The sequence below is a fragment of the Pteropus medius genome, unplaced genomic scaffold (assembly GCF_902729225.1).
Source record: "Pteropus medius unplaced genomic scaffold, Ma_sr-lr_union100, whole genome shotgun sequence".
NCBI classification, from domain to species: Eukaryota; Metazoa; Chordata; class Mammalia; order Chiroptera; family Pteropodidae; genus Pteropus; species Pteropus medius.
In genome coordinates this window covers 399258-422282 of record NW_024351729.1, presented here as the reverse complement: position 1 = coordinate 422282, position 23025 = coordinate 399258, and the positions used below count along the sequence as shown (strand labels likewise).

The 23025-nt window shown below is 40.8% G+C and overlaps 1 protein-coding gene and 1 pseudogene across 3 annotated transcripts in view; one reads left to right on the top strand and one right to left on the bottom strand.

Moving 5' to 3' along the window:
* The first annotated feature begins 9581 nt into the window (after positions 1–9581).
* LOC120587448 (NXPE family member 3-like) overlaps positions 9582–23025 on the top strand; it is a 29089-nt gene continuing 15645 nt past the window's right edge. The window contains exons 1-2 of one of the 3 annotated variants that reach the window (XM_039844194.1): positions 9582–9688; positions 13859–14613. In XM_039844194.1, the coding sequence (XP_039700128.1) occupies positions 9620–9688; positions 13859–14613 (824 nt within the window). In that variant the 5' untranslated portion in view covers positions 9582–9619. Of the gene's footprint in view, positions 9689–11843; positions 12050–12455; positions 14614–23025 lie in introns of those variants that run through there. The other 2 variants (XM_039844195.1, XM_039844193.1) reach the window with 2 other exon arrangements.
* On the bottom strand, positions 18213–18331 carry LOC120587759 (uncharacterized; annotated as a pseudogene).

Genomic DNA, 23025 nt, shown 5'->3' with positions numbered 1-23025 from the left:
TAATCTCGAATTTTCAGTTTCTCTAAATCTTTACAGCTGTAAGATTTAACAGTCCTAAATGAAAGATAGTGGTGATATATATGAGTGGGAAAGAAAATTAGAGAAACGTGTACCCGAGGTAGAAGAAGCATTAAGTATTAATTAATTCATTCAACAAATATTTATTAAGTACATACTATAATAGCCACTGTTATAAGTTCTGGGCATACAACAGTGCACAAAACAAGTAGAAATCTATCCTCATGGAAGTTATAGTTCTAATGGGTAAGACAATTAATAAATAAACATGCAAAACATAGCATATCAAATAATGGTAAAGGCTTTGAAGAAAAACAAAGCACAGAAGAGAGTTAAGGAGTCTTAGAGCTGGGGTGGATCTACTTTACAAAGTATGGTTAAGAAACTTGTCATTGATAAGGCGACATTTGTGCTGAAACTCAAAAAAGTAAGGGAGTGAGCTGTGTAAGTATCTGGAGGAATAATATCACCCACTTACAGGAGAGTAAATACAAAAGCCCCGAGGTGTGAACATGCCAGGTATGTTCAAGGAATAGCATGGAGGTGTTGCAGGAGCAGGGGAGAGTATTTTTAAAATGAAGTTACAGAGAAACCAAGTCAGATCATGTAATGAGGACAATGAACTTTATGGGTTATTCAAAAAGGGAGAAAAGAGGATAAGCATGGCCAATAGAAGGTCAGTCATTATTTCTTGGTCAATATACTGAGGATCCAAACTTGAGCTTAAGTAATAGTTCAGGCATTAGTCTCTTGCAAAGACAAGAATTCAGTCTAGAGAAAAATTAACCCAATTTTGCCATTTTTAGAGAGTAAAATGGAGCAGAAAGGGCTTAGATTTGAGTCAGAAAATCTGGTTTCTTATTTCTATTATGCCTCCAACTAGCTGGGTAATATGGAACTGATAAATTAAACATTCTGGTTTCTCCTGTTTTTTCTTCAAAATGAAGGGATGTTTTCTAGGTAATATCTAAGCTTTAAAAATTCCAATTCAAGGACATATGACAAATGAGTCCAGCCTGGTGCTGAAAATAGAGCTTTATTGTTTTCAGAAGGCATAGAATACCAGGTGTGTGTTTGCATTTATTCTTGTTTTAATTCATGAAAATTTTCATGAAACAACAGTTCTCTTCATTTATTTTCTAGTTTCTGAGAGAGAGGCCTTTCCTCTGGGCTGGTCTTCTGGCCTGTGTTCTGAGCTCCATAGGGCTGAAAACAGAACAGTGAATTCAGAGGCATTCTCTGGGATCTCTGCACACCAACGCTCACCCTCTGTTTGCTAACATCTGTAGCATCAGCATGTGTTGGTACCATTCAAAAATGCAATGAAGCTTGCTGTGGAGGAACTGTGTAGTCCCTGCCTTTTTTTTTTTTTTTTTAAGTGAGTCCCAGTGGAACCTGTTACTATCTGTAGTTTCCATGGTTACCCGAAAATGTGAAAATGCATTGCATTTTCTGCAAAGTCATGATTTTATATAATGAATTTATTGTATACCACTCTTCAATTGAGAAATGGAGGGCACATGCTCTGAGTTTCCAACAATAGTAAAATCTCTTAACTGGTTAATTTTTAGTTTTTGCGGATGGAGATGATCAACTTTCATTATAATATTGTTAACAGATTTCAAAAAATCAAAGCAACAGATTGCAGGGTTTATGGAAAAACAAGTGTTTACTAGAAAACACAGTGAGAGACTTTATGAACAATAAATTAATAAAAGGGGCTTCTTATAAAATAAAGACAAAAATTATCAATTTCTAAAAATAAAAACAGAAATGGAGATGACAAGTTAGGAAAACAATTGAAACAAATCGAACTGTATTTCTATAGTTTAAAGGGTATCAACAGAACATATTAACAGAAAATGTAAATAAAATAAGTTTTTAACTGCAGCAAAAAAAAAAAAAAAAAAAAAAAAAAAAAAAAAAAAATCAATAAATATAACCTGAAGAGCTTCACTAGAGTTAGACATAAGCACGTAATTTCTGGAGGTAAACTTTACTCTTCTAATAGAAAAACTCAGTTACTTGATTTCTACCATCTTATTTTACTTCTCTTTTGAGAATAAGTGTATTAAAAATATTTTATGACCTACAGTACAGAAGTTTAAAAATTCTATTCACATGAGTTAATGTGCACTTGGGCTGGGTTTTCAGTGTTAAGTTCAGGGAGAGTTTTTTTCTTCTTTTTTTTATTTTCAACTATAAATTTATACATAATTATTCACTGAATAATCCAAGCCCCCAAATAAAAACATAGTATGTAGATGACTCATAAAACAGAAGACACTGCTCTAATTTTAGCTAATTACCTTCCTTTACCTGTGAAGACTATACCATTCTTAAGGCCTTGTTGATACCACTGTGGTCAGGGGTTTGAATGCCAGTGTCTCAACCAATGAGACAACCCTAAGCTACAATGACATTCTTTTAGGGGGTCACAATGAAGGCAGAAAAGAGAATTTCTATGACTTCTTGTAAATCACCATTTTGATGAAAAAGAATCCTGGAGTGCATGTTTTGCTGACCCTGAGGGTGAAGGACAGCACAGAGGGAGCATTTAGAAGAGTGACCATACCTACTAAAACTTCAGCACCTCATTGAAAAGAGTCAGCATTTGGCAGTTTGGTTTTTCCACAGGATACAACTGGAGTTATTCCTCCCTTCCCCTTTCGAAATTGCCATACCACTGTCCAAAAGCCATTCTTCAGGTCATATAGCTTTTTAGAACTAAAAAATGATACGTATATTAGTCTTTGCTAATGAGAAATGAGGGAATGGAAAATAAATAAAAGATTGTAGAAGAAAATGTGAAGTACGAATTGGCAAACATCGATGATTGATTAAAAGCAGAGAGTCCAGAGAAGAAAGAAATCAAGAAAAATGCCAGATATAGGGTACTTAGACAGAAGGAGTGGATGACAATGAAGTGGAAATTGAGGAGAAAGTTGGTTTTAGGGGAATATGAAAGTATCTAAAGAGCAATGTTCCAATTCAAGGAAGAACAAAACAGTGCTGAGCTAAACTGCATGGTATTTCTTTTACAAAGCAAAGAGTTATTCAAATAAATTTGCAATGGTAGTTTTCTCTTATGTCTTCAGTTAATCATTAGATTGCTATGTAGTGAGACTCAATTGTATCAGTTCTCATAGTTATCATTAAGCTGATTGCTGCCGAACTGGGTGAAGCAAACATGACCATCTTGATCTGATTTGGGTAAATATAGCCTAAGGATGAAAAGCAAAGAGGAAATTGTACAAGGAGAAAAAGGAAGAAAAAAAAAAAAAGAGGAAGAAGATGGAGGAGGGGGCGGGGAGGAAAAGGAGGAGAAAAAGGAGAAGATTTTTCTATTTTTGTTTCCTCGGTAATATATTAAGAGATTATGTCATTTGACATTGCTCCAATTACAATGATTTCTGAAACTGAGCACATCGATTTTGGATAATCTGGAAGCTATGCCATTGGGGATATTATAAGATGTATTGACTTCTGAGGCTTTTAAGCCAGAGCAACTCCCATGTCTACCTTATGTGAATCACATTCCTTTCCACCTTGGCTATCACCTGAGGACAAAAAGAAACAGCTTGTGGATGTACTACTGCAGAGACTGCTGGGAAGACAACTGTGTGGAAAGGAAATGGCTGAAGCATCTCTGGGGAGGGTGTGGTTCCTGACCTAAACTCTTCTGACTAGACTGCTCTCAGTGTGACTGCAGAGATGGGTGTGAATGTGAATCGAAACTAAGAAGTCCCCCTAATAAGCACTGCATGCAGAGTCAACATAGGAAAATATTTTGTTCATTCTCCTCCTGCTCTTACACTAGGAATACCTCTTTTCAGTTGTAAAGCTGATATTTAGTCATTGGTGATATCTTAAAGTACTGTCTCAATGGCTCTAATTATTCAGAGGAAACATTCTTTCACCTTATTTTATTACCACATTGAATATAATATTTTTTCTTAGTATCTAAAAATTGTCAAAATCATAAGACAATTAATTTAGCAATTTAATTATTTGCCTTTTAGTGCACAAGGTTCAGTTAATCACACTCTTCACTTACTGGTAAACCAACATCAAAGGCCATACAAATTTGTTTTCTCGTTTTATTATTTGTTCCTTAATGCCCAACCTCACTCCAATTCCAACTCCCATCATAATATCTTCTGTAATGTTTTCCAAATATTTGTAGATGTGTGTGTGTGTATGTGTGTGTGAGTGTGTGTGTGTATGTGTGTGTGAACATGTATGAAGAGAGAGAGAAAGGGGCTTGAGGGAGAGAAAGATGTTTATGGGCATGTGTTATTAATTTATGTAAATGTATAGTCCTTATTGCCAATTATAGCAGTAGAAATACAGATTTTCTAGAAATGAATCAAACAAGGAATGACCATTATAAAAGATAATTTTAATATTTGTAAAACAATACTGTATTTTTGGATGGGATATTTAATATCATAAAGATCATTTTTTTTTTCAAATTAATTCCACGAGATAACACAATTCTAATAAAAACTGCATTAGAAATACCAGCTTATGGAATGGAAGAGTAAGTTCCTTATGAGAAATTATGAGTTATAAATATATTCTGTCGGGAGCCTTAAGCCTGCAACTGCTGGCACAGCCCACCTGTTTCTGACTAGCCAAGTAGAAGTCACCTCATCTGGTGGACGCCAATGAGCTTGTAACAAATACTCTCTTCCCTGATCAGTCCCGCCCCTGCCCTCTCCACTTGAGTGTATAAATATAACCGCTCGACAACAAAATTTTGAGGCTTGATCAGAACACTGTCTTGCCTCCATTCTTTTCTCCCGCCCATGTTTTCTTCAAGGTACGGTCCTCCTCGGGTTCTACGCAATAACTAGGTCCTGCAGGTCGGGACAAGTGGCGCCCAACGTGGGGCTCGAGGCACGGACCTTTACCGGACAGCCTAATTCGTGAAAGGCGTGCACGCACCTAGGAGTGCCTTCCCGGCGGCTGCGACCCCCAGACGTCGGAACGGCGGGTAAGTCATTGCTGTCCCATTTTTAACATGGGCCAATCTATCTCCAGAGAGGAGTCTTTTGTCAAGGAGATCAAACGGTCTCTAAGGGAGAGAGGAGTAAGGGTTAAGAAAAAGGATTTGGTTAGTTTTTTCTGTTTTGTTGATGAAAAATGTCCGTGGTTCATTCTTAGCGGCCCAGATATTCATCCCTTGAGTTGGCAAAAAGTAGGAAAAGATTTAAATAGATTACTGGAAAAAGAGGGACCAAATGCTGTCCCCGTTAGTTGTCTCAGTTATTGGGGACTCATTCAAGACATCATTGAAGGGGCCGAAACTGATAGTAATAAGAGACAGCTGCTATCGGTAGCCACTGAAACGCTCAAACAGCTGTCTCGTCCCCCATCCGTTAAAGGTGGAGCTACCTCTTCCGCCTGTCCTTCTGTAGTCGTGGACGTAGAGCCCTCGCCTCCGTTCGGAGACCCTCTTCCCCAAATATACCCCATAATACCAAAACCCGGCCCTGAACCCCTTGATCCCGGAGATGCAACTGTTCTGGAGGACGAGGCCGCCAAATATCATGAGCCTGTTTGGCCTTCATCTCATACCTTTTTTGCTGCAGGGAGGCCTGCCACACGCCCCCCTCCTTACAACCCCCTCCATATCCCTCAGGCGGTTCTTGACCCCTTTTTGGAGACAAAGAAACAACTGCAACAACAAATTCAAAGCCTCAAAAGCGTCTTTACTTTACAGAGTGAATTGGCTAATTTACAATTAGAAGTCTCCGCTCTACAAAATTCTATTTTTTCGGGGCCTCAATCTAAGCCCCCTAAGGGACCCCGGGCCAAACCCTTTGTTTTCCCCATCATGACTCGATCCGGTACCAAACCCTCACAGGACCCGGATACAACTCAGGAGGCGTCTACTGACGCCCAAGAGGCCCCTAGAGCCAGCACACCTGATGACCCAGCTTATGACGATGTGGCACAATCTGAGGAAGAAGGGAAAGACCCACATAGCGATTCTGAAAATGAGGGAGACTATCAGAACCTTTTGCCTACTGTAAAACGGATAAAATTTAAAACTGTCAAAGATTTACACAGTGCTATAAAGAGCTATGGCCTCACAGCTCCCTTTACCTTGTCCATACTTGAAAGTTTGCCTGGCGATGGCTTTCTGTTGCCAGGAGAATGGACAAGAGTGGCCCAATCTGTGCTGAGTAGGGGAGAGTTTTTAACTTGGAAAGCAGAATTTTTTGACAGGGGGGAAACTCAGGCAATGCGCAACCAGAAAAATCCCCGGTCTCCCATGGCCACCTGGACTGCTGATAAGATATGTGGGAGGGGAGACTTTGCCTCTGAGCGTAAACAACGCAGTTTGTCCGCTGGGATCCTTAGTCAAACAGCGGCCGCTGCTATCGGGGCCTGGAGAGCCATTCCTCCAAAAGGTTCGGTCACCATGCCCTTGAGCAAAATAGTTCAGGGGCCCCATGAACCTTTCTCCCAGTTCGTTGCACGTTTACAGGAAACTACGGAGCGCGTCCTAGGGCCAGAAGACTGGGAAGGGAAACTTGTAAAACAGCTTGCTTATGAAAATGCTAATGCTGCCTGTAAAGCGGCTTTAAAGGAGCATCACCAGCCTGGGGACTTCCGGACATTCTCCTCCCCCTCTCCAAACTCCCCGAGGGTAGCCAAGCTGGTCGCTGGCGGGGCGGGTGTGGATCGGCCCGAGGGAGATCCACCCTCAGAGAGCCTGATTTCTATGTTTGCCCAGGTGGGCACAGAAGCCGGACCCTTAATCACCAATGTGGATTTAGAGATTCTTTCTATTGTGCCTCCTGGGGGTGTGAAACCACGGGTGATGCCTACTGGCACCCTGTCTCTACTTGGGATTATATAATAGTCAAAAAGGGCTGGAATAATTCCCAGGCTGATGAGAACGATTGTGGACAAAAGTGGTGTACTCCCCTCCTCATTTCCTTTACTGATGAAGGGAAAAGAGCGCCCCTCGTGGGATGGACAAGGGGACATGAATGGGGCCTGAGACTTGATGCAATTGGATTGGATCCAGGGTTCACATTCAAGGTGAAGCTAATTCGCTCCACACCTAATACTGAACCAAAAATTGTTTTGGGCCCAAATAAAGCCCTGTCTCGGCCACAAAGCCCCCAAACACCCCTCCAAGAGAATACTCCTCTCCCTCCCCAAAGCACTGCCTATCAAGCCCGTTTGCCCCCCGTTAGGCCTTCCACAGGTGAGGCCTTAAAGACCCTAGCTAATGCCACTGCACAATCCCTTAACACCTCGACCTATGAGGATTGCTGGATGTGTTTTTCCCCTGTTCCCCCTTTTTATGAAGGCATTGCAACTGTCTCGCCAGACATGACCTATACCAATGATTCACGGCAGACACGCTGGGTGGACTCTCCTTTTTCTGAGTCCTCTCCCGGGCTTACATTGGCCCAATTGTCAGGAATTGGCCTCTGCATTCATAGTACCTCATTGCTTCTTCCCCCTGAATTATTGCCTATTTGCAATACCTCCCATACGCCTCTAACACAACACCATTTCCTTGTTGCTCCCCAAGGAATGTATTTTGCTTGCTCTTTTGGAATAACCCCTTCTATTGTCCCCCAGTTATTGGTAGAAAATCATGAATATTGTGTCCTAGTTGTGCTAATGCCTAAGGTCTCTATACATCCACCTGAAGATTTGATTCCCTTTTATCATAGCGCCTCGCGTGTCAAAAGGGAACCTGTAACTGCCATCACTCTGGCAGTCCTCTTGGGGTTGGGGGCCACCGGAGCCGGGACCGGCATTGCCTCTATAATTACTACAAATCAACAATTCCATACCCTTAGCTTGGCCATAGATAAAGACATTCAAAATCTGCAAGAAGGCCTTGATAACCTTAAAGAATCTGTTGTTTCACTTTCTGAGGTAGTTCTTCAAAATCGCCGTGGTCTTGACCTTCTATTTCTTAAAGAAGGCGGTCTGTGCGCTGCCCTTAAAGAAGAATGTTGTTTTTACAAAGATAAAACTGGGTTAGTCCAAAACAGTATTTAAAAAATAAAGAAAAATCTGGAGACCCGGCAAAAACAAAGAGAAAAGGACGAAGCCTGGTATAAAAGTTGGGCCTCAAAAACCCCCTGGCTGTCCACCCTACTTCCTACTATTCTCGGACCTCTAACAGGGTTCCTCCTTTTACTGTTGATTGGCCCCTGGGCAGTGCAAAAACTAACTGCTTTTATTAAAGCACAGGTTAATCAACTAACTAAACCAGCTGTTGCCGTCCACTACCACCATTTGACAACTCAGGATGATGACGATGTGGAACAAGATCCCCGGCACCCTAGAAATCTTAACCCTTCTAATACACCCCTGCGCCTGCATCGACTTCTTTAAGGCCTAGCTCCCCCCCACACATGGGGCGGCATGAAACTAGAGACATGCCTACCTCACCCTTGGATGAGGGTCTCGAGGTATGGGCACCGAGCAGAGTGACGGGCAAAGCACCACAAGGAAGGGCCCTTCTGTGCCTTCTCTAGTCCTTCCTGAGAGCATGCCTGACTTGCATAGAGGTTGGTATCATATTAATATTACACAAACCGGCTCTGCCTCTCCTCCCCAAAAGATACCAAGAGCCATAGCTGGTGGGCTCATTAAAAGCTCACGGGAGGAGTCGGGCCTCTGTTCCCTCTCTCGGTCAAAACCCACCTTTCTAAAAAAGAAAGGGAGGAGATGTCGGGAGCCTTAAGCCTGCACCCGAAGATAATAACCACATCCTGTTATCAAGAACAAACTCTGCTAGCTGTAACCTTTGGATAGCCACGGCACTGTGAAGCACCTGTCATTTCCCGTGTCCTTGTTCCCCATTCCGCCACCTGTAGAGCGGGAGCCTGCAACTGCTGGCACAGCCCACCTGTTTCTGACTAGCCAAGTAGAAGTCACCTCATCTGGTGGACGCCAATGAGCTTGTAACAAATACTCTCTTCCCTGATCAGTCCCGCCCCTGCCCTCTCCACTTGAGTGTATAAATATAACAGCTCGAAAATAAAATTTGGAGGCTTGATCAGAGCACTGTCTTGCCTCCATTCTTTTCTCCCGCCCATGTTTTCTTCAAGGTACGGTCCTCCTCGGGTTCTACGCAATAACTAGGTCCTGCAGGTCGGGACAGCAGGGTGATTATTTCTCTCCCCAGTTGTAGTGCTTCTGATCATCTAGATCCCCAGTGACTTTGCTTGCTGTTTGTTCCATGTTTCTGTCATGACTTTGATTGGGTCACGAGAAGGATGAATAGGTCCTCCAAATATTAGAGTGAGCTAGTTCTGGTAACTTTCCCTCATGCCAAAGTCTGCCCATGAAAGAGTCAGAATACATCAGTAAAAGTACTATAATGAATTGGCATTCCAGAATAGATCTGCCTGCTTACAGGAAGCTGCAATGGGTTCAAAGTCCAGAAAGCATGCAATAGTTTACAATATCAGGCAGAACGTGCACTACCTTTGAAAAGTTACCAGTGTTAACTCACTCTATAATTGGGATTACCTATTAAACTTTCATTGTTTTGTGCTCTGCCTAGATCCCAGGTTCATACCAGATATTTTACTGAGGAGGCTAGGCTGCCATGGTTGCATTCACAGGGCGATGCAAGGGGGACAAGATGCTGACTGTGGGGTTGGTCATTCTGGTGTGGGTGAGTACTGCCCTTGCCTCTGCTCCCTCTCATCGCTGGCTCATTTGTTCTTTCCTGTACAACCTCAAGTTTGGATTTATTACTGCCTTAACCTGAGAGAGGGAACTGAGGGAGCTCTCATTCTCCTTCCCAGTGCCGCGTGTAACTCCAGTGGCAGAAATTGCAAGGTGGGATGTCATCCTTAGGAGGGCGAGAAGTTGGGAGCTGGGTTCTATTAAGGAATTAGAAACACAAACCCAGAAGAGATTGTTCCAGGGAAATGTGGAGAGAAAAAAAAGAAAGCAATTCACATTGTTCTTAGCTCTCTCACACTTTCTGATCAGTGTAAGAGAAAGAGATAGAAGTCCTTGATGTTCAGTCCTGCTTTTTAGTACAGAGAAAAGAGGCAGGGGGGACGCTTCAGGAAGAAAAATCCTTGTCTGGATAGAGCGGGCAATTGGCTGGAGTGACCTTTGTTGTGCCTTTTAGGAACTTAGGTATGGCAAGGAACTAAGAATACCTCCAGAAGAAAGCGTTTCCCTTTTTGTCCATTGGTCACAAGTGGAGTTCTGGGCTTAATGTAGCTATAGATGCATTTTGTTTGGCCTGTTTAAATTCAGGTTTAAAATATTTAAACAGTAGGAGATTTCACATGAAAATATGGATTTCTGGTTTCTGTTAAAAAGTGCTTGATCTGGCGAGATAGGTTGTCAAACTGGTCTTTATTCTAACAGTGAAGGAGATGACAAGGAAACCTTAATTCTTTAATTCCTTAATAATCAGCTCTAAAAAAAGTGCTGATTTCATTTCCAGAGTATCCTTTCTCTGTGAAGGGAGTGAGACATCTTGGTGCAGCAGCCAATACTTTCCACCTTTTAAAAAAGTTGAGTCATAACATACATAAAACATACATAAATCATAGTGCTCAATTAAATTAAAGATAACATACCTGTGTAATCATCACTCAAGTTAAGAAATAAAAATTACCAGTACCCTCCAGAAGCTTCCTCTTTTGCCTCCCTCTGTCACTACCACCTCCTCTTCTTTCCAACTACAAACATTAGAGTTTATTTTTGCCTGACTTTGCATTTTATAGAAATGTAATCATACACTATGTACTCATTTATGTGTTTTCTTTAATTCAATATTTTTGTGAAATTCATCCATGTTGTAGCATAAGGCTATTATTAGTTAATTTTTCATTTCAATTCTAGTACTCCAGTGTATGAATATATGACAATTTATTTATCCATTCTACTGTTGATGGACTTTTTTTTTCACTTGGGTTGCTTTTATTTTGGTTATTTTAAATATTGCCTGGTGCACATATGCATGCCTTCCTGTTGAGGATATGCCAACAAGCTAAATCACTTGGTCCTAGAGTATGCATTCGTTAAATTTTAGTACATATTGCCAAACAGTTTTCCAAACTGGTTTTCCTAGTTTATTCTCTCACCTGCACTACATGAGAGATTCAGTTGCTTTAGATCCTCAGTAGCACTGGTATTGTTCATAAGCCATATCCTTTCTTTGAATACAGAAAGGCATTTCGTTGTGGTTTTAATCTGCATTCCTTTTCTTACTAATTCAGCTGGGCACCTCTTCATATAATTACTGGTCATTTGAATTTCTTCTATTGTGAACTGCTATTACAGTATCTTCTATTCATTTTTAATTGGATTGTCTTATTAATTTGTAGGGATTCTTTTTATTTTTGGATACAAGCTCATTCATTTGTTGTGCATGTTGCAGATATCTTCTCCAGCTCTGTGTCATGCCTGCTTTTCACTCTAATGGGTCTTTGATTAAAAGAAATTATTTTGTTATTTTAAAATTATATTTTTTTGTGATAAGAACACTTAACATGAGATCTAGCTGCTTAACGATTTTTAATGTATATAATACAGTATTATAGGTACAATGTTTTACAGCAGATCTGTAGAACTTATTCATCTTGCTTAACTGAAACTTTATTTCCCCCTCTCGCTAGACCCTGGCAAACACTATTCCACTCCTTGACTCTAAATTTGACAATTTCATTAACTTCATATAAAGCGGATCATGCAATATTTGTCTGTGTCTGGCTTCTTTTAACCAGCGTAAGGAGCTGTGCTGAGCCAGAGGGAGGAGCTGTAGTAACTACTAGTGTTCTCCCGCAAGCAGCTAGATTGTGCTGGTCTCATCAGCATTCCCAAACTGGAAAGACTGAAGACAGTCCTCTGAGAAGCCTTAAGGAAAAGTTGGGGCAATGGACCATTGGACCAGCTCTGTCCTTTCCCTGGTAGAAGCTGAGAGCTAGGGATTCTCTTTCTGATCATATGGCAGTGTACCAGGGGTAGAGATTTTGGCAAGAGGGTGTCCTGAATCTCCCCACCAACTTTGGTAAGTCTGGTTTCACATTTGCCTAGAGTGTAGGAGCTTTTCAATTAGTTTTTGTATTTCTCACAAAGGAGGTTGGTCTGAGAATTGTTGCTGAATCTGAGTATTCATGGGGGAAAAGAGGATCCAGGACTTTTTACTCTGCTACCTTAAAGACGTTTTCTCTTTTTATTTGTATCTAGACAGATCATATTTTTCTTTTTATAGTTACTCTCTGGTTAAAGAGAAATTAAGCATAGAATTTTTAAAAAATTTGTTTTTATTATGAAATATTTTGCACATACCAGAGAATATATATAAAATGTATAGGATTTATCAGGAATAATAAAACAAACATCCATGTAACCTCCCACACCTAATGATTCTTTGCAAGTTTAACAGATATTTTTGGTCTTTCTCTCTCAAATTTGTTCAAATTTGCTGTAACCTGATCTCTTGGCTGCTCTTACTGTTCAGTTCAAATCTTTAGGACCCTTTGTATGGTGGCAAAGCTGCAAGTGACAGGAGGCAAAAACAGTCTCTGCTTCTGGGAAATGGGACATGTTCATCTGCACGTATTTGCCCTTTGTTAGGATGGACAGGAAACCATTCCGATTTGTGATCTATCAGTTTGTGCCCTACACCCCGCCAACATTGTCCTAGCCTAGGATGAGGGCCTGTGAACAGGTCCCATCAGGAAGACACCTTACCAGGTATACTTTCCCCCAGGATGCTACTGGCCTGTGTGAGCCAAGCATCCAAGGAACCACATAGTACTGGATCTGAGCCCAGACTCTATGATGTTGATCCCTGCTCTTCTCCAGCCCAGTGATGGGCCAATCCTGTGTTTTCTCCTCCAGCGATCAAACCAGAGACTGTAGCTTCAAACGCACCCTCCAGGTGCTGCCATGGAATTTGAGATGTGTCAGTGGGTTGCTTCTTTTCTGAATGACAGTAGATGGGACTATTGGTGGGTGTAGATGAGTATCTGATAGGCCAGGCACATTGGCTCCCTCTCACCGTCCACTACCACCTTCTATTGCACAAAATATGACCTCTCTCTACTGCTCTTCCTATACTGCTCATTACACTTTTCTGGTCTGTATTTGTGACTTTGTGTTCCTCCGAATATACCAGAGAACTCTGGGCCCCTGGAGAAGACTCTTTGACATAGCGAACGCCATTTCTTCCTAGAAAAAAATCTGCTGTATCTCAGTCCTTTTTCCAACACACATCTGTGTTTGTGCCTTTCTACAGCCTCTCACTTTTCCTATGGTTTATTTGGTTGAATAGCTTCTTTTGTTCACAAAGCCCAATTAGAGAGGGAGTTCCCTAAGGGATGGTCTAATCTCCCTCTTCTATAACCCTCAGCAGCATTGAGAATGGATTTGCTCTCTGTTGGATATCTAGGACGGAGATGGTGGAGTGGAGTGGTGGAGAGAGGGACTAGGAAGAAAAAAGGGGACACTTAATCAGAATGCCAGGTTCTGGGAGGGAAGCAAGACTTGTGAAGGATAAGACGTGAAAGCTAGAGACGTGACAGTCAAATGCAGGCCTGAACGTATCTCTGTATATGTTGCGGAGTAGTGGAGGGAATAAGGCTGAGATAGGAGACAGTTGAAATCCAGAGATGTAAATTTACCTTCACATGAGATGCTCCTTTCAAATAAATGTGGTAATGACTCGGACACTAAGCTGAGTGACAGACAGCTTGGTGCAAGCAGAACAGGACTCCAGGCAGAGGGGACTAGTTTCGGTGAGTGGAAATCTCCTTCCCAGAAGAAAGGGAGGGAAACACAAACCACTGATGGATTCTCCTTTCTCTACCCACAGATCCTCTATTTCAAGATGTCCTGGCCTGACAGCACCATCTTTCGGCCACCAGCACCCCGCCCTGCATCTAAATCTGCCTCCGTGTCCACAGAATCTCCCTCCCTCTTGTACTCTCTCCCTCAGGAGCTTGCCAACCTGACCCATCTTCTGTTCTGGCCTCCAACCCCAGGAGATGGGGGGAACCTTTTGGCTTCCACCAGCCCCCAGACCTCTACCTACCACCTGAGGGGTCCTGCCCAGGCCACTTATGCCCTAGGAGGCTACCTGGAGGCCATCCTTGTGGCCAGAGACCATCGGGGCAAGCCCAAGACCCACGGCGGGGATCTGTTTCGGGCACAGCTGTTGAGTCCTGACTTGAAGGCAGGGGTTCCTGGGGATGTCCAGGATCTGGAGAATGGCACATACCTGCTGTTCTTCCCCCTGCTCTGGGCTGGGCAGGCCCAGGTGAAAGTGCGGCTGGTCCACTCCAGTGAGGCAATTGGGGTTCTGCGAAGAATCTGGAGAGAGAAAAGGGCCACAATTGATTTCAGAGGGTATTTCCGGGGAACTACAGGAACTGAAGAGACTGTGATTTGCAATGTTGATCCCCAGGCAACTGGGTCAACAGGGCCTATCTGCCAGTACAGAGATGTGGATTCGGGTGAGCTCTGGTTCTGTGCTCAACCCCCTACCCTGCCCTGCAACTCTTTAGTTGGGCATTCGAGTGGGCATTACTTGAATGTGACTACACTACATGATGAGGCCCTGCTGGCATGGTAAGAAAACACAGAATCTGGGATGCCTGTCCAACTCTACGTCACATCCTTCTTTCTAAATACTGTTTCTGTGACCCAATGGCTCTCCCCAGTTTATACCACTCATTTATTTATACTCATTCAATCTGTGTTTATTGAGTACCTATTATAATATGATAGACATTTCTAAACAGACATATACCACAAGAAACTGGTCAGGTTGATGCAGAGGACAGGGCAAATCTTCCTGAGTGGTGGGGAGATCAAGCCCTGTACCAAGAGAAGAGGGTCCTTTGATGGGAGAATGTGGAAAGAATTCAACACACCAAAGTTAAAGTTAAAAGGAGAGTTTATTAGAAGAGAAGTAACACTCCCCAGATGGAGTGTGGTCTCCTCTCAAAGGAAGAGAGTGAGAGGGACAGTGAGAGACAGAGTAAGGCCCTGAGAGGGACCCCGAGTGTTAGGGGAATTCAGTTTATATATCATTCTTTAGAACCTGTGAGTTATAGTTTAAAAGACTTTGTTATTTGTTAACCCATCTTCTTTGTTATGGACATACAGCGATGAAGGGGAAGGGGAAGAGTATACAATGTGAAGAGATAAGAAAAGTAGAGTGAAAGGCCTGCTTGCAGTTCCCAGCCTTTAATCCATAGGTTTCCCATGGTTTTAGCCATAGGGAATGACTCTTGGTTCCTGTTTCCCCTTCTCAGGTGTGGGGATGGGCTGTTAGCAATTCTAGCAGAACTCTTCCTTTGTTCTGAAGGTGTCCTCCTGGCCTGGAGGCAGGGATGATCAGCATGTTGCAGTCTCTGAATGTAGCTTGATTAACATTTTTAATTCTCTTGCCTCCTCCCTACATTAAGGTTATTTATTTAGGGAAGGTTACAATTGATCTGAAGTTTAGGAATTCTCTAGGAAAGATAAGAGATGAGATATTCAAGGCTGAACGAATGAGTCCAGGGCAAAAGTGGCTTGAGTGCTTCATTTATTTGTCTAAATTCCTGCCAGCACTTGGATATTCATCTGAAAATTCTCTATTTTGTTAGTTCTTCAATTATTTAAAAATCTATTTTTTAAAGTATTAAAAATTTTTTTTTTGTCCAGAATTCTCAGTAGTTTTCAATGTAAGGGTTTGTGTGAACACTTGGGTCTACCATATTACCGGGAAAACGAAGTCTCGATTCCATTTTATTTGTTTCTATGTTGTGGGATTCTCTAACGGAGACACGGGACCCTGAAGCTATAAGCAGGAAGCAGCGTTTATTGATGCTGGCACCAGCTCAGGGGATTCTTATCCAAAGGCTGAGGCCCGATTGTAACATGGCGGCAGTTTTACACAATCTTGTACTTCTGCATTGCTACACAGCTATAGATATTCCATATAAAGAAGTAGAACAAAAGGAAAACATTGATTGGCTGCCAAACTTAGTGAAGATATATATATTTGGAATAAAAAGGAAACCGGCTTAATCCTTTAAGCAGGTTTTTGGATTGCTGCATCAGCCTGAGAGTCCTGGGAAGGGAGGTGGGGTGCAGTCAGGGATTAACGCTTTCGAGCAGGAAAATGGTCAGGCAGTGTCAGGCTGCCACATCTGTTGGTGTCTTTAATATTTGTTCCTTCTATTTCGTTTATGATTTATTTCCTTTTTCTAAGTTCATGATTCAGAACAATTAATCTCTCAGTCTTCTTTATATGAGATAAAAATGTATAGTTAAGGCTGTAAATTTCTCTCTGAGTACAGCTTTACTTGTATTCACCAAACTTTTACATATGGGAGCTTCATTTTATTCAGTTGTACATGTTTTATAATTTCTACAGTTATTTCCTCTTTAACTCATGAATTATTTAGAATTTTTTTTTTTTAGTTTCTGACTATGGAGTAGGGAAGTGGCTATTTTTGTGTTTTTCTTAATTTATTTGTATTACGACCAGAAATATAGTTTCTGATATTGAGTCTTTGAAATTTGTTGAGAATTTATTTGTGACTCAACAAATAACTAATTTTTTGTTTGTATTCTAATATCCTTGAAAATGGTTTGTATTCTCTATTTCAGAATGAAATCCTCAACCTATTTGATTTAGTTTATTAAGTTTATTTTTATTCCAAATATATATATCTTCACTAAGTTTTTGTTTGTTTAATCTATTAGTTTCAGACATAAATGTATTATACCGTGTCTGTAGATTTGACTGTTTTTCTTTATAATTCATGCAGTTTTCATTTTATACATTTCAAGGCTCTGTTGTTAAGTACATTGAACTTTGTGATTACTTCATGTTAATGGTCAATTACTTATGTTACTGTCTTGCTTTTTATCTTAAGGCCTAATTTTTACACTATGAATATTTGTATAACAGCTTTCATTTGCTTAGTATTGTTATGGTATATCTTTTTTCCTCTATATTCCAAATTTGATGTGTGAAATAGTTTTAGGCAAGTTTCTTGACATGACATGTGGCATTTTTAGGCACCATAGAAGAGACTAGATCCATGAAGACAATTAACTTTATCTAAACATAATAGGCATTCAAAACAATGGAGAATGCAAAGAATAGTAAATAAACAGAAAATATAATTAGATCTGAACCTCACATACACACATATACATAAAGATCAAAAACCTAAATGTGAAAAAGCAACCTTAAAACTTAGAAAAGATAATAGCAGAAAATATCTTTATGATTTTGAGTCAGGAAAATAGTGTTTTAGACATTACAAAAGGCGCAAATCATAAAAAAAAATTCACAAATTGTGTGATATATATAAATCAAAAACTTCTCCATGGCAAAAAGTTCCATAAACATAGTTTAAGTCAAGATATAGACTGGAAGATGATATTTTTAGCACATATAATTGATACGGAATCAGTACTTACAATGGAAAATAGTTATAGCATGTATCAATAATCCATTCCTTTTTATTGCTGCCGGTATTCCATCTTATAAGTGTGTTTAATCATTCACCATGAAGGACATTGTTTTTGACTATTATGACTAAAACTTCCATGAATATTCATACATAGATTATCTTATTTTATTTTATATTATTTTATTTTATTTTACTTTATTTTATTTTATTTATTTTATTAGTTTCAAGTATACATTATGTTGGTTAGACATTTATATAGTTTATAAAATGATTTCCCTTAATTGCTCTTTCTCTCCTCTGGCTCTCCACCTAGCCATTTCATTAATGCTAACTGCATTCCCTATGCCATGCTCCCCAACCCTGTGACCATCAACTACTAATTTGTACTTCTTTAACCCTTTAACCCTTTCTCCCAGCACCCTGACTCCCTCCACTCTATCACTAGAATGTCCTCTATATTTGTGAGTCTGTTTGTGATTAGTTTGCTCTTTTTGTTCCTTAGATTCCACATATAAGTGAAATCATATGGTGAAATCTTTCTCTCTTACTTATTTCATTCAGCATAATAACCTCTAGGTCCATCTATGTTGCTGCAAATGATAGGATTTCATTTTTTTTTAATGGCTGAGTAATATTCCATTGTGTATATGAACCATAATTTTTTTTTTTTTAGGCGAGGCAACCCTTGGTTGACCTCACAGATTGCAAGGACCTCGTCAGCTTACAATCCCTTATTTTTTATTTTTTTTACGCCTACAGCACCTGGTCTTCCTAGGTGGTCTCCCATCCAAATTCTAACCAGGCCCGACCCTGCTTAGCTTTCGAGATCAGACGGGATCGGGCTTGTTCAGGGTGGCGTGGCCATAGACTGAACCATAACTTTTTTATCTACTCATCTGTTGATGGGCATTTAGGTTGCTTTCATATCTTAGCTATTGTAAATTGTGCTGCCATGAACATAGGGGTGCATAGATCTTTACGAATTATTGTTTTGGCTTTCTTTGGATAAATTCCCAGAGGTACAATTGCTGGGTCAAAAGGCATATATATCCATTTTTAATTTTTTGAGACACCTCCAGACTGTTTTCCATAGTGGCAGCACCAATTTGCAATCCTACCAACAATATATGAGGGTTCCCTTTTCTCCACACCCTTGCCAACACTTGTTGTTCTTTGATTTATTGATGATAGCCATTCTAACAGGTGGTCTCACATTGTGGTTTTAATTTGCATTTCACTGATGATTAGTGAGTATCTTTTCATATATCTATTGGCCATCTGTATTTCCTCTTTGAAGAAGTATCTGTTCAGGTCTTCTACCCATTTTTTAATTGGATTGTTTTTTTGTTGCTGAGTTGCATGAGTTCTTTATATATTTTGGATATTAACCTCTTATCAGATGTATCATTAACGAATACCTTCTCCCAATTGGTTGTCTTTTTGTTTTATTGATGATTTCCTTTGCTGTACAAAACCTTTTTAGTTTGATGTAGTCCATTTGTTTATTTTTTCTTTTGTTTGCCTTGCCTGAGTAGATATATCTGAAAAGAAATTACTGTTAGCAATATCAGAGAGTTTACTGCCTCTATTTTCTTCTAGAAGTTTTATGGTTTCGTGTCTTACATTGAAGTCTTTGAGTCTTAAGACTTTGAGTCTTGTATACAGTGTAAGAAGGTGGTCCAGTTTCTTTTCTTCGCTTGTATCTGTCTAATTTTCCCAATACCATTTATTGAAGAGACTATGTTTACCCCATTGTATATATTCTTGCCTCCTTTGTCATATATTAAGTGAGCATATAGGTGTGGATTTATTTCTGGGCTCTATTCTGTTCCATTGATCAGTGTATCTTTTTTTATGTCAGTATCATGCTGTTTTGATTACTGTAGCCTTGTAGTATAGTTTAATATTAGGTTGCATGCTACCTCCAACTTTGTTCTTTTTTCTCAAGATTGCGTGGCTATTGAGGGTCTTTTATGGTTCCATATAAATTTTAGGGTTATTTGTTCTAGCTCTCTGAAAAATGCCATTGGTGTTTTGACAGTGATTGCATTGAATCTATAGATTGTTTTGGGTAGTGTGGCCATTTTAATGATGTTGGTTCTTCCTACCCATGAGCACGGTATATGCTTCCATTTATTTGTATCTTCTTCAATTTATTTTTTCAATGACTTATAATTTTCTAAGAACAGATCTTTTACCTCCTTGGTTAATTTGATTCCCAGATATTTTATAGTTTTAGATGCAGTTGTAAATGGGATTGTTTTCTAAATTTCTCTTTCCAAAAATTCAACATTGGTGTATAAAAATGCCACTGACTTCTGAATATTTATTTTGTAACCTGCTACTTTACTGAATTCATTGATCAGTTCTAACAGTTTTTTGATGGAATCTTTAGGGTTCTTTATATATAGTATTATATCGTCAGCAAATAGCGAGAGTTTTACTTCTTCCTTTCCAATTTGGATACCTTTTATTTCTCTTTCTTGCCTTATTGCTGTGGCTAAAACTTCCAATATAATGTTGAAGAGGAGTGGTGAAAGTGGATATCCTTGTTCCTGATCGTAAGGAAAACGCTTTTAGCCTTTCCCCATTGAGTATGATGTTAGCTGTAGGTTTGTCGTATATGGCCTTTATTTTGTTGAGGTATGTTCCCTCTATTCCCACTTTGCTGAGAGTTTGTATCATAAATGGATGCTGGATTTTGTCAAACGCTTTTTCTGCATCTACTGATGTGATCATATGGTTTTTTATCTTTTGATTTGTTAATGTAGTGTATCACATTAATTGATTTGTTGATATCGTACCAATCTTGCATCCCAGGAATAAATCCAATTTCATTATAGCGTATGATATTTTTAATGTATTGCTGAATTCGGTTTGCTAATATTTTGTTGAGGATTTTTGCATCAATGTTCATAAGAGATATCAGCCTATAGTTTTCTTTTTTTGTAATGTCTTTGGTTTTGGAATCAAAATAATGGCGGCTTCATAAAAAAAATTAGGGAGCCTTCCCTCTTCTTGAATTTTTTGGAATAGTTTGAGAAGAATAGATGTTAATTCTTCTTTGAATGTCTGGTAAAATTCACCTTTGTAGCCATCCGATCCAGGACTTTTGTTTCTTGGGAAGTTTTTGATTACTGGTTCTATTTCATTGGTGGTAATCAGTCAGTTCAGGTTTTCTGTTTCTTCTTGGGAGATTGTATGTTTCTTCCAGAATTGTCCAATTTGTTGGCATATAATTGCTTGTAGTATTTTCTTGTGATCCTTGTGATTCTGTGGAGTCTGTAGTTATTTCTCCTTTTTCATTTCTGATTTTATTTATTTGAGTCCTCTCTCTTTTTTCCTTGATGAGTCTGGTTAAGGGTCTGTCAATTTCGTTTATCTTTTCAAAGAACCAGCCCTTGGTTTCATTAATCTGTTATATTGTTTTTCTAAACCCTATTTCGTTTATTTCCACTCTGATCTTTATTATTTCCTTCCTTCTATTCACTTTGAGCTTTGTTTGCTGTTCTTTTTCTAGTTCTTTTAATTGTAAGATCAGATTGTTTATTTGAGCTTTTTCTTGTTTCTTGAAGTAAGCCTGTATTGCTATGAATTTCCCTCTTAGGACTGCTTTTGCTGTGTCCCATAGATTTTGAGTCATTTGATTTCTTCCTTGATCCCCTATTCTGGGGGCTCTGGACATGATCTTTGTGTGGGTAGTATGTGATCTTCTATTGTTGCCAAGCCTTTATTGTTGTTAACACATCAGTGGATGGGATTAACGCTAAGGCTGACTAATTGTGGGAATTGGCTGCACCCACAGGGTAAGAATGGCTGTGTAGGGGCTAACCCCGCTGAGCGGATTTGCCCTAGCAGGCTTATGTGCTTGTTGCAACCACCCCTTATGTGTACCGCTAATGGAGCTAGTCAAGATTTGCTCCATTGTGGTCTAGTGCCAGCCTCCGGATGCATTGGTTTTGTGGCCCCTTGGGAGGGGCTCCCCAGTAGGCCAAGGTCAGCCACTGCTTTTGATTGCTCAGGGCTACCTGGTGGGAGCTACAAAGCGATCCATAGACGGTTGTTGCCTATGCTGGATCTATGGGTAAGTAGAAGAGGCAACGCTGTAGGCAGCAATCTGGTTATCCCTCGTCCCTGACCTAGGGCAGTTTAGCAGAGGGACCAGTGCTCCTCAGGGCCTGACACTGCCTGTCAGTTGCCCATAAGTCTCTGAAAGTGGAAGAATCTCTGGGTGATATTCATGGTGGGTGGTGCAGGGACCCAGGGAGTCTTCTGGGTCTATGGAGTAAATTTCCCCCTGCCACTGCAGTGTCGGTTTATATGCCAGCGCGTCTCTGTGGCTCCCTGCTGCCTACCTCTGGCCTGAATGCACCTCCCCAGGGCAGGGGCAGCTGCCTATCAACGTGCGGAGGGTGTTTTGTGTATCAGATGGGGCAAGAGCTCAGGGAGTCAAGGGCCGCCAGGCCAATAGCCTCGGTTTTCTGAAATTTCTGCATCTGCACGTTCCCACAGTAGTCACAGATCACTTGGAGACAAACTGCTGTCTGGGGGCAGTCCCACAGATCCCTGTGATCCACCCAAGTTTGTGTTGGCAGCAGTAATCCGCCTGAAACTGTCTCTGAAATGCAGGCTCACAGAGTTGGCTGCCAGCTGTGAATGTTTGGCTCCTAATCAGTGCAGGGTGTGGTGGCCATCCAGCAAGAAAGCCCCAGGCAAACTGCAGGTTAGGTAGAGTGGGCTGATCTCCTCAAGCCAGCAAGCACTTTCTACTGGGCCATTTGGGAGGGGTCTGCCCAGACAAGCTGGTGCATAGGGGTGCCTGACTAAGGCACAGTGGTGGCTGCCTGTTCAGACCTCGTTCTGGTGCCAGGAAATGCAGTCTTTATCCATAAAAATCTTGCATGAGCCTCCGACCCACCACCGGTGTCCCAGGCGAGTGTCCGTAAGTCAGAGAGCCTGTGCATGAGCCCTTTAAAGAGGTGTCCAGAGATTTGTCTTCTTCTGTCTCACCCAGATAGCCAGAATCTCCTTTGTTTTTTTTCGGTTGGAGTTATTGGAATCTCCTCTTCCCTGGGCTAGGACCCTGGGCTGGGGAGCCTCTGAATGAGGCCAGGACCCCCATCTCTTTCAGGGTAGCCTCTGCACCCTCGCTCTCTCCTAGTAATCCTCTACCGCCCGCGGCTGCAGGTCCAGCCCGATTCGCAATTTTTCCCCTCGTTCTGGCTTTTATGTGGTCCTTTATGTTATCAGACGTATGTGTTTTGATCAGCTGGACTTCAGGTGATTCTCCACGTTGATTCTTGTATAATTTAGTTGTAATTTCAATGCGGACCCGGGAGAAGGCAAACCCTACTTTTATCTAGTCCGCCATCTTTCAGCCATCCCATACATAGGTTTTTACATGAACATAAGTTTTCATTTCTCTGGAATAAGTGCCTGTGTGCAATTGCTGGGTTGTGCAGTTAGTGGATGTTTTATAAGAAATTGCCAAACAATTTTCCAGAGTGCCCGTACCATTTTACATTCCTACCAGCAATGCCTGAGAGGTCCAGTTTCTCTGCAT